We start from the raw sequence: 12,817 nt of genomic DNA, 5'->3' as shown, positions 1-12,817 counted from the left end.
GAGAGAGAGAGAGAGAGAGAGAGAGAGAGAGAGAGAGAGAGAGATATCTTGCCCTTGAACCACTGAGCCCAGTACCAACTATCTTTGAAGACTGTTTGTTAACCAATTACTTGAGTTCATAAATCCTGTTTTTTGATTAAGACTGATGGAGAAAGCTTTTGTGGTTATTATTACTATTTGCAACAGAGGGAGTCCTAAAAGGAACAATAAGTCACACATCTACATGTATACTATGCTCCAATCCAACGTAGTATACTACAAAAATAATTAAGCATATACACATCTAAAATTTATTGGTGTCAGAAAAAAAAACATGTAAGGCAGTATCGTAGGGTGTGAGTATGCAATTTCTTAAATAACTGCTCAACTTTCCACATTACTTCTCCCAGAAGTAAAGGTGTGTGTGTGTGAACACAAATACATAAGCATATATATTCCTTAGCAATAAAAGACCTGAGATAAAAGTTCTGAGCTAGTTATTAAAATACTATTCTACTTGCACATATGATTACATGATCAATGTAATGCCACATCATATACAACAAGAAGAATGAGAAGTTATACTCCATATATGTATGTCAAAATACATTCTACTGACATGTATAACTAATAAAAACAAATAAAATAATAAAAATACTACCAAAGAGTGTATTTATGAAGAAAAACTATATAAATTAAATAGCTAGAAAAGAATTAAAATAATAATTAAAAGTGGGATAAAGCTAAACTATTGTTATTATTAGAGGATTATATGGAAGGTGAAAGATTTGCTAAAATTCAAAAGAAAAACTTAACTTAATGGCATTTGGAGGTTTTCACCACACACACACACACAAAAGTATGAATATGAAAAAATCTCTGACAATCTTAGAAGGTTACTACCTCCTTTGATGTATAGTACATTTTTGGACTAAACTATGATAAAAATAAATCTTTAATAAAATATATTTTCTGATAAATTGAATTAGCATATCACTCAGCTACTGAGTATTTAGATTATATATATGAGAACTTTTTGTTTGAACTTCCATTTTACTATTTTCAAAAAGTAAAAGGATAAAAAGATAATAAATTTGTTGAGAGAATTTCTGAAACAGAACTAGAAACAACTATTACTATAACTGCAATTTTTAGATGATGCAAAAATCTTCTCTTTCTGACTCTCCTGATCTCAGTATTTCCTCCCTGTTGCAAGAGTAGCATTCACTCATTCTTCAACACACCCATCCCTCTTACTCAGTGTGAGCTATGGTCTGGGAGAGAAAGTATGAAAGTTTCTTCTCTCAACATGTGTGCATTTGGGATGTATAAAAAGACACCACATGGAAGCTTTCCACAAAAGACCCGTTCTTGGGCCATACATGACACATACACAGAGACATTAATAGTAAGCATTATATATGTCAGAATATTGAAAGATTTTATTTAATTTAATTAATTATTTAGTTTTTATTTGTTCTAATTAGTTATACATTGAAAGATTATTTTAAAAGGAGAGGTGAGGCTTAAGCTGGGTCTTCAGTATATGTAGGATTTAGACAAGGAGAAAATAAGCAGAAGGACAGTCCAAATGATATAAACAAAAGCAAGGAAGAATAAATTCTTAAATTTTTCTCCATGAGTTCTTCATTTAAATTAGTATGACTTACATAGAGGATTCCTATAAGGAATCCACAGGGTAGATGGGACAACACTACAAATTTAAATGGTTAAAAAAAAAATCAGATCTGGAGGTAGTATACCAGAGGTTAAGTATAACAGCAAACCCACAGGGTTGCAAAGGAGTAAGTGACAATGAACATGTGACATTACCTCTGAAGTATGTTTTCAAATAATTAAGCATTAAAAATATACAGGATAGCAGATATGATAAAGAATTTCAGATGAGGCATGTGTGTTAGAAGGCTGGTTAAGTCTCCGATCTGCTTAACTGAGTTTTATTTCCATGTCATTTCATAATAAAGTTAAAGAGTTTAGGATTAATGTGACTGTTCACTTGACATCATTTTTAGCAATGTTTCCTCAGAGGAAGTATTCAAGGACACATTCTGTGGGCTACTCTGAACCTCATGGTTTAAAAATAATTATAATAGCTTCCATTGTGGTAAATGTTTTATGTACGTTTTTCATTTAATCCTTACAACAGTATCCCTAATACAAAAAATATTTTCTTCATCTTACAGATAAGGAAAGTGAGGCACAAAGAAGTTAAATTGCTTGCATATAGCCCAGAGAGCTTAAGTAACTACAAAACCCACACTTTAAGTCATTAAAAAATTATGATTAACTGCTTCTGTGTAGTTGATTTATTAAAAGTTATGAATATTTCCCTTACTTTGGTTTCTATCAATAAATATTCCAGTGACCTGAAACTTGAATCTATCTAAAATCTACATATAAATGGAAGCTTTCTGTGGGCAAAACACTGATTGTTTTCAAAGGTCCTGAATTCTTTAATATACAGCAACTAATTCAGACAGGCATGTGCACATTATCAACAGACATCCATGAATACATCATCAGCAGGAGGCTAAGGCAGAGCCCAAGTTTATATTTTGCAATGAAGGACTCTTGCTCATTATCTCATCTACTCTCACAATAACTTTATGATATGGGTGGCTGTATTTACAGAAGAAAAAAGTGAGGACAAATGTGATTAAGTGATTTGTCTTAGATCACATAATATGTGAGAGGATTTCTGACAGATTAGGTTTCTGTCTCTCTCGCTGCTAGGCTAAATGCTAGGCCAAAAAATTTCAGTTTATCAGTTGGACAATGGATGTTGCTGAAAAGTTCTGAGCAGGGGACTGAAATAATGTGAACATGTATGGAATACATCAAACAGGTGGCCTAATTCAGAAAAAGAAAGCATCAGAGAAAACCAATGTCAAGAAACAGTGCGACCTCTCTTGGCCATATGATTCTTCCCTAATAATTATAATGATAATAATAAAAGGCAACACTTTTACATGTGTGTCAGGTTCTAGACACTATATATAAATATGTATATATTTAATTTTCACAATATATATATTTAATTCTCAATATAACTCTATAAGGTAAATACAATTATTATTCCCATTTTGGAGAGGAAAAACCATGTACAGATTAAGAACTATGACCTAGATCAGAGTATCACTAAGTGGTGAATCCAGAGCTCTAATACAGGTGATCTGGCTTTATGTTTGTGCTTCCAACCACAACAGCATTCTGCTCCTCATTTATCTAACAAGTTCATTCCACCAATACTTCCTGGGTACTCATTATACAATAACAGGATATACTAAGCTTTAGGTTAATAAATTAGAATCAATGCCATGAAAAAATATATGTAAAAAAATATCTTATTTTAGACTTTTCAAGAGATAAACATAAACCAAAATTAGAAAATCATTATAAATAATTCAGCATATGTTCAAATGTTCATAATTAATAGTAGGTAAATTATCACACTAGTTAAATACTATAAACTCGTGATTTCAGGATTTTAAAAAACTAAACCCTGAAATCAGTATGAGATTGGAAAGAAAATCCCCCTTCAATGGCAACAGAATGAAGAATCCTTATTGCACTGTATGGACAAAGGCTTTAAAGACATTGCTTCTTTTCCTTCCAAATAAAACAAGATGATCCACAATAAAAAATTCCCTTATACCTTTATTATAAGACAAGAGCAACCCATTTTTCTGCCAGGTTATTGCATTATAAAAACAAAACCAAATCAATATAGTCATTTTTCAAACATAATCTGACTAGGTGCCATGGATTATGCTATTTTATAAGCAACTCATTTATTCGTTACATTAACCTAAGATAAAGGTACTATTATCATCTTCAACTTCAAGGGGAGGAAACTGAGGCAAAGAAAGATCATAAAATATGTAAAGTATATGACTAATGAAGCAAGGGTTCAACTCAAACAGAATGAATATGAAGCCCAGGTCCTGAGCATCATGCTATAGTAGCTCTCGGCTGGAGAGCAGTGTATGTACCACTCCACTTCTATCTGTAGGGTAGCATTTCCTGTAAACAACCTGCTCTCCCAGTCTACCTCTTTCTTCCCACTAAGTTCCTCACTGCTCTTTCTACTTATCCTCTAGTTCACCTGCTGCACATTTGCTTTCCAGCATGAGCCTGTAGCTCCTGAAAGCATTCATAGGTTTCTGCTCAACAAACCTCTTTTGAAAAGTAGATCCTAGTCATTGAACTATTTGAAAGCAAATATTTTACTGATGCCTATTAGCAAAAATTCTACCTATTTGAGCTTTCAAGTTTTATAAAGGACAAAGACTACATAACTTCTATTTCTTCATTTTTATATCCCCCCAGTAGAACCTTGGTAAATGAATCAAACGAGAGATCATGAATTTCATACCTTGGAATAAAGTATTAATAAACATAGTGGTTCTCAATTTTTATTGGGTATTAGAATCACCATGAAGGATTATTAAAACACATATGACCCTGTGTTTATTCTGGCCCACCCCTAGTGTTTCTCATTCAGCAAGTGGCCTGGGTGGGCCGGAGCATCTGCACTTCCAAGTGATGCCGATGCTGCTGGTCTGGAGACAACACTTTTGAGAATCAGTGAATTGGAACACAGATATGAGGGTCATCACATCATTTCATTCCCATTCAAAGCAGATTTACCTTGGGAAGCTCCAGATGGTGCACATTTTTAAATGAACTGAGGTCCACAACTGTATCAGAAATAGCAACATTTGGTTCCACCTGACAGAAAAAGAAATGGCAAAAAAGGCAACTAAATGTTACACATTTTTTTTTAATATAAGGGATCTTAGTCAAAATTATCTCATATATTACAATTCATTATTACTATTTTAACATCTTATGGAATTTATGAACATTCCATTCTCTTAAAGTACTTAGGAGATGTAACTTATCAGCAACTGCTCTGGCACACAGAATGACTGTGTGGCTCCAGAGTCTGCGGACTGACTCCATAAAGACATCTAACAGTAGCTCAGCCATCCCAAGTAGAAATCACAGACACTCAGAGCACCAAGAGGGCACCACTCACTATTCTTCCTGCCTTAGTTATCATGTGAATTTAGATATTATTAAATGTTTTACCTGAGAATTAATGAAACACTCCTTTTGCTTAAGGGACATATTTAGTACTATTAATATGAAAATAAAAATTTCCCCTCTATAGCCATCTTAAGTAATGATGAGACTCAGTTCAACATCAAGAGCAGCTAGGATACATCATTTATCCTATGTACAAATAAGCCCCCTGTTTATATATTCATTCAGAGAAGAGGGTTTCTGTTCCCATACCTTCTCCAACTGATAATCACCAAGGTTCCTCCAATTTTTAGCATTTCACTTTCTATTACCTCCTTTAATTCATCTTACATATATATTCTCTTCTCTCCTTAATCTGTTTGTCATTATTTGCTTTTTCCTTTCCTCACTGCTTTCCCAATAATCTCCAAGTTAGCAAATCCAAGGCACTTTCTGTCATGTTCTTACTGGGCGCCTCTGCAGCATCTAAGGTTTTGAAACGTACCCTTCTCCTTGAAACATGCCTCCTCAGTGCTGTGCAACATGCCCTTCTAGTTCTTTTTCCTTCTCCCTGACCTCCCTGTTCAGCCTTTCTCCTTTTTGTTCATATTACATGAGTCTGCCTTTGGCCTTTTGTACTCTAACATTCTCTATAGGCAAGTGCTTCGTCCTCCTGGTCCACAAATACCAAATTTGTATCTATGGGGATTCATCTGTAAACTCTAGACCAATGTCCTAAGGTACACTTCTATATGACTTCCCAACAGGCACTGAATTTTTAAGTTGCTTCCAATAGAATGTGGATAGTTTGGCAAATATATACTCCTTTTTTCTTTATTTTCTATTTTTGACAATTCAAGCCTCACCAAGTCAGATATCAAATCAGATATCTGAAAGCCTTATATATCCTTTTATTCACCAGCATATACCCAGCCCAATGAGGCAGAATATTCAGAAAATATTTATTGAATAAATATTCAGTCACTTTTTTTGTTTGAGTTCCAATATTTGTTTGAGTTCCATACTTTCTCACAAAGTCAGCCTACAGCATTCTGTCAGGATGCTCACCATGATCTGGCCCTGTGCCCTTTATCAGGCTCTTTTCCTCACCACTCCCCATTCTCTGCCCTACATTGCTCAGTAATGCTCTGTAGTTTTCAATTTCTGGCATGAGCCAGTGCTTCCATGCCATTCCTTACTTCATGCCCTCTGTCTGCAATGTTTTTGCACCCAAATTTTGCAACATACACTTCAAGAGTAACTCCTCTATAAAGTTTTATTCTCACTCTCTTCCTAGAAGCAGAATTGGCACCTTTTCTCTGGCTCACACTGCTGCCTATGTAGATTCTACTGGTAGCCTTCACATGAGTAGTGTGCTTATTTACGTGAGTATCCACATTTAGTAAGCCATAAACACAATGTACTGGGTTACAATTCACATATAAACTCATTATATGAAGCTATAATGCATCTATCTTTGATACTGCAGTGCATTTTCTATAATTGTTAGCTGAGTTAATAAGAGGGCATATCAATCAAATCTTTCCAGAGAAACAAACACAACTTCCAAATAATACCTCCTTATTTTGAAGATTCTCTGAGGTAGAAGGCAAAGATTCTACTGTACTTCCAGGACATACAGCCATCTGACTCACTGCCTCTTTATTTCTAAAAGGAAAAAAGAATCAGCCTATTATATCCCCATAATGATATTATTTTCATTTTCTTACTTGAAGTCAGATTATTAGGAAAAATTCTCTAACCATAAAGACTTGGAACTACAACAGTCAAACATATATGTTTTACTTTCATTCAAAAGAACTCCGAGTTGAAATTCTACCCGCCCCCCAAAAAGTTTAGTAAACCAGCAAAAGAAAATGCTCACCTGATAAAAATTATTTTTACTTTAGAAGGGGCACATTTAATTATTGATGAGGCATTTTGATGACTTCTTCCATATAAAATTTGACCATTGATCTATGAAAAATAAGCATCATTAGTTAAGTCTCAAATTTCAATTTCATAAGATTTTATCATCTTATCTAGCTAATAAAAAGCACATTTCTTTCTTTCTTCAAAATATTACATGTTTTTTCCTCCATAGAACATACACATGACTTTGGATGGTGAATAAAGAAAAGCTCATGGTTAAAGCCAACATTCAAGTAATAGGCACGAAATCTGATATCCATTGATTCCTGGTAGAAGCACTATTTGGAACAACTGAAGGAGAGTAGATAGCCAATTCCTGGCAGGCACTGGGATTCCAACATGCTCTATAAAGCAAGAGCCCTGTGACTTGCAAAGACCATTCTGGTAAGCCTCCCCACTGTCGTGTGTTCCAGTTGGTCCCAAGACTCAAGTCCTGGGAATAGGCCTCTGAGAAAAGCGAATCTAGGGAGATTCAAGATATAGGCTACAGATTGTGCCTAAGCTTCTTGTCATCTAATTGTTTACCTAGTGCTGCATGAGCTTACTAAGCCACAGGGAAACACATAAAGCACAAGGAATTGTAGAAAGGCTGTAAGAAGACACCTGGGTCCTGCCTTTAGGCAATAAGGGCAAACAACACAAGCAAATAAAATTCTAAATGCTATAAAGTATTCTCCACAAATTTATTTTGTTTGGCAGGCTGAGTTACTGCTTTCATTATTTCATTCATTCTTTAGCCTTAATCTTGGCCTTTGCCTCATCTCACCCCATCACTTCTCCCATTAGGAATTCAACTTCCAGAATGTCCAGTGGGTCAGTGTCATTACTGGGGAATGATTATTTGGCTTTTCAAAAACTCCTAATAAAAATGCAATGCACACACAAAAAAAAATGTTTTTGAAGTGTGATTTTTATTACTGTCTTGGGGCAAAGATTGTTTCTGGTGCTACACAGTCATGACCTTTTAATGGAAGTTAATAGGAACACAGACTCTACTGAGTAGAGATTTGGTTTACAGCCAAATTTGCTGCAATGCATCTATTTTATTAGGCCGGTGATAGTTTTCTCAGTCACCATGAGGTGTGGGTGATTTTATGGAAAGAGAAGATTACATTGCTCTTATACAGCAAGAGTACATTCAAAGTTGTCCACCAGAACTTACCTCTAGAAGTTCATCTGCAATCTGTAGTCGACCATCTTTCCCTGCTGCTCCATTTGGATCAATTCCCACTATAAAGACACTCATTCTGGTTCGGTCTTTGTTCCCAGCAAGACTTAGACCCAAACCACTACGACCTTTCTCCAGCTGAATCATATGCAGCTCTCCTGTTAGGGTTCCATAACGCTCTCTAATATTTTCTGCATACAACAACACCACCATATGTATTTAAAGTTAATTCACATAATTCTTAGTAATGCTTTACTATGTAAGGTTATTTACTTTCATCACAAGAGGGAATTATTTGAATCAAAATGTAAAAAGCTAAATAGATGGGCTGCCTGGACATCAGAACTGGTTTCCTGAAGTACTCAAACTTTGAAGAATTTATTTGCATGAAGTGTACAAAGAACATAATGTCTGATTAATCAGTTCACCTCAGGCCCAAGAGAAATGATTCACATTTACAAACTCTCAAAAGCCACAATTAAATTTACTTTATTATTTGAAAAGCCGAAAAGTACTAATGCATCCAGAACAATTGTGCTGACTAATCAGTGGGAGCTTCTCTTCCACGGGAAAATCTACACTGTGTATTACATTATGTATTACATCATGTTGGGCAGTTGCTCAGTGTGCACAACTAGAATGAAAGAAATGGGTTATCTTATTACACCGAGCCATTAGGCCAGAACAAATTGACTATACTTGCCTCAGCCTTGAGACAGGTCCTAATTAGGTGAGACCATTTATATCTCCTACTCTACATCTTTAAGAGATGGAATTTATTTTCTGCCCTCTTTTATCTGAGAGGGCAGGGCCACACTTAGGTCCTGCAAGGTCCAGATTAGTGACCAGTCAGTAGCCAGTACTAACAGCCAAATGTACAAGTGAGTCCTCTTGGAAGTCTAGCCCCGCAGAGCCCAGTCAACCTCCATACTACAGATTATTAATACATTTTCGTTTAAGTCATTAAATTTTAGAGTGATGTGATAATAGAAAACTGAAACATTCTGGTACATATTTTTCTCTGAGTACATTCTGGTACTGTGGCTTTCTTAAATAAGGGAATTTGTAGATATTTTTAAAAAATGAAACTTTTTAACAAAATGACACATTCATAACTTTTGGATGAACTTTTAATCTTTCTCTGCAAAATTTTCTTAAAAAAGAGAGATACCCCACGGATCCTAATACATCTGACTTTGAAAAAATGCTCATCAAATCTCCAAAGTTTTGATCTCAACAATTATACTATGTTACAACCTAGTACAAAAAGTACAGAAATTCAGAGTATAATATCAACAGCTGCCAGATTTTACAATGAGGAATCTGAGACCTAATGAAGTGTAATGTTGGTTCAAGATCACAGGGTGGGCTGATCTGGCATATCCTGTCCTCGTTAATTCTCATATGAGGAGCAAAGGGGTTTTGGGGATGCACATTTAAAGGAAAGGAAGAACATGACTTCATGCCTCAGGAATGTATGTTGTATTCAAGAAAAACAAACAACACATTTTTTTTTCCGACTAAGAACTGCAATGTCTATCATAAAGCCGAAACATACTTGTTCATACAAGGCATAAGTCTTCAGGAAAAAAAAGCTTTTTAGTACTTCTTATAATTAAATGCATCACAAATGACAACTTACTCCAGCTGTAACCAAACTCATCCTCTTTGTCCACATCTTCTGAGATTTTGGTTTCAGATGACTGTGCATAATCACTGCCCATTTCTGCAAATGCTGAAGGAGAGGGTGGAGGAGCCTCACACAATGGAGCCTTCTCTGGCTCTGACTCTGACTGACTGGGTGCCTGTGGGAACAAGAAGAATGCAGTGGGTATGTGCAGTCTGAGGAAGAAAACCTTAAGGAAAAGACATAAGTATAATGTCAAAACAAAAATGGCCTTAAAATATCCACCAAATAAAGAAAAGCTCAAATATAAATTTATTAAATGTTAGAGAGGATTCAGGTAAAGTTTAAATATACAGAAAAAAATAATTTCAGTAAACTGTTATTTGCTATTATAAGTGAATGAATTCAATTTGAAGGCTTAAATGACCTAAGATAGAAAATTATACAAACTTTCCCTGTTGAAAAATACATTTTCATTCAACAGTTATCATAAATATTCAAGGGTCTGCGCAAGTTTGTGGGGGTCTAAAAAAGTCTGCCAAGAAACAAAGAAGAAAAAAGAAAAAAAATTAAGGAAGATGTTGTCCTTTAAATCTTGTTAGCAAGACTATACAGAACAAATTCTTTATTAATACCTGAATCCTCTCTTCAAAGGGCCCTCATGAAATCCATGAAAAACAGCATTCCACATGCAGGTTCCTCTACCAGAGTACCAGTCGACGTTAGCATATAGGACAGGGACTCATATCTGAGGAATGTGATTTTAAGGGATAGCACTGTATTTCTCTTGCCAAAATAGCTTAGGCAAAAATGAAAACAGAGTACTTCATAAAAAGTCCACATGTGGCATACTTACTGTCACTTAAGACCATAGGTCCTATCAAAAGAAATGGGGTTTGGTATGATCTGGTTCTTAAATTAGAGATTACCAAACAGAATATAAGAGTTTGAATTGTCTTTGAGCCACTGAATTCACTTTATTCATTTGTAAGATAAATAATCCTTTTGAAACTGAGGCCGCGAGAAGAGAAAAATTTTGTTCAAAGTTACACAGTCCTAACTAGACTTCCTTTTGCTTAATTCTTGATCCAATGCACTTTGTATTATACTATGCTGTCTCCTCCAATTTCTATGGTAAGGCAGTGCCTGACTCAAGCGTCAGAAAAACCTGACTAAACTGCTAGTCCTTGTAAGACTCTGTCGCTGATGCCTTCAACCTGTATTTTTTTTTTTTTTACTCTTCTTTCCTGTACTTTTTTCTGCATAAAAAACCTTTTTTTCTTTTATAGGTGTAATTTAGGAAACCATGTTTTTCTTTTTTTAAACCTACTTCTAATAAGAACACACCAAATGTACAAAAACTTAGGAATTATTAATGGGGCCATGACTCAGAATACCATAAAATATACCTAACACTACATGACACTGAATAAGATCTTTCTTCAATGACTCAAAAAGCATTCATTTTTCTGGAGAGGTCTGGTTTATAGAGACTTTGGGGCAAAAATTTTTTTTTTTTTGGTTATATAATTTGCTACATACAACGATCAGTCAACACATCATTGGCCAAACAGATAAAAGTTACTAGTACAAATGAAATCCCTGTTATCTTCCCAAGATCTCTGCCATAAATCTTTCAAATTAATAATGTACAAATGAAAATGAGCAAACAAAAGATCTGCTTATTTAAAAATATTACTAAAGTAGAGAGAGAGAGATGTACTTCAGAATTTTTCCTAGTTTCAAACAACATTTATTTCTACGTAACAACAGAAAGTTGTTATTTAGCAAGCATACATTAAGTCCATTTCATTTTTAAAAAGTGAAACAATCTATTTGAACATCCCAAAATTTAACAAATCTATGGATGTACATTTTATTTGCTGCATAATTTTTGACTATTATTTTGCTTAAGAACAAAGAAACAAAATTTGTTTATCTGTAGAATCCTTCAGGATCTTAGGTACAACATACTCCTAACTGTGAGTAAACTAAAATGGTACTGTAACCTCACTAATGAATCAAAAAACTAATACTACCTGCATTGACTTGAGGGACAATTAGAAGTCTTCTATTTTATCACCCCTAACACCCTTGTTTTACCAAGATCATATAATCAATTTGTTAGTGACACTTCTTAAAATTTATTTGGGAAAATATTGGTCTTTAACAAAGATCATTTATCCTTATTTGGCAAAAAGGCCAAGTGCAATTGCAATCACTCCATGCCACTAAGTAAAACATACATGTACTGCACACTGTAACACACCTACTTACACAAAATTTCACTTTGAGACAAACCTTAAATGGTGTGGGAGCAAAAGGGTTAGTTGGGGAACAATGGAAGATAACTCTACTTGAATTCTGTAATTCCTATAGTAACAGAAAACATATTCGTTCAGATACAGCATCTTTGCTTATCCATATCACAAAAACATGAAGATCTGATGAATATTCATAAAATGTTTCCTTAAAAAATTGTTGACAGCTTTCTTCATTTCCATGATTAAATTATGGTATATAAATTCTTGTAAATTTTTGTTTCAATTTTGGTGTTATAATTTCATCAGAATATGAGAATATTCAAGGACATATTTAGGAGCATAGAAAGAGCTATGTTTCCTGATGGAGGGTTTTATACGCATGCACTTTAAGAATATTCAGCAGACTCCTGCACATTCACGTACACAATTATTTGCAGTGATTAACTTAAGGAAGAGCTTTCATGACATCTTGTTAAAGTCTGAAAAAGTTTTAAACATACACAAGGCTTTGAAGAAATTACGTGTGAGAGTAGTGATACCTTTTGGTAACTAATAAAAATTAAAGTGTCAGAAAATTCAAATCTACCAAACTTCAGGAAAAACACTGGACTCATGATCTCCCTTCCTTTCAGAAGGGCCATTTAACTTCCACTATAAAAATAAACATTCTGTGGCAGGACAGTGCACTTAAGAAAGGATTTGCATGCCCACTCCAAACACAACAGTTGTTTGTTTTCCACAACATATATAATAAATGGTGAGGTGGGACAAGGCACAGTAGTAACAAAGAACAAAACA

General features: G+C 34.6%; 1 protein-coding gene across 1 annotated transcript in view; it reads right to left on the bottom strand.

Annotated features, from left to right (window-relative positions):
* The window catches only part of Mpdz (multiple PDZ domain crumbs cell polarity complex component), a 132,736-nt gene that overhangs the window by 24,557 nt on the left and 95,362 nt on the right, over nt 1-12,817 (bottom strand). The window contains 5 exon segments of the mRNA XM_048783892.1: nt 4,651-4,731; nt 6,606-6,696; nt 6,914-7,005; nt 8,123-8,319; nt 9,771-9,970. Of these exon segments, the coding sequence (XP_048639849.1) occupies nt 4,651-4,731; nt 6,606-6,696; nt 6,914-7,005; nt 8,123-8,319; nt 9,771-9,970 (661 nt within the window).

Source organism: Marmota marmota, unplaced genomic scaffold (genome assembly GCF_001458135.2).
Source record: "Marmota marmota marmota unplaced genomic scaffold, marMar, whole genome shotgun sequence".
Taxonomy (NCBI): Eukaryota; Metazoa; Chordata; class Mammalia; order Rodentia; family Sciuridae; genus Marmota; species Marmota marmota.
The sequence above is the reverse complement of the archived record's forward strand: the minus strand, read 5'-3'. Positions and strand labels throughout refer to the sequence as shown.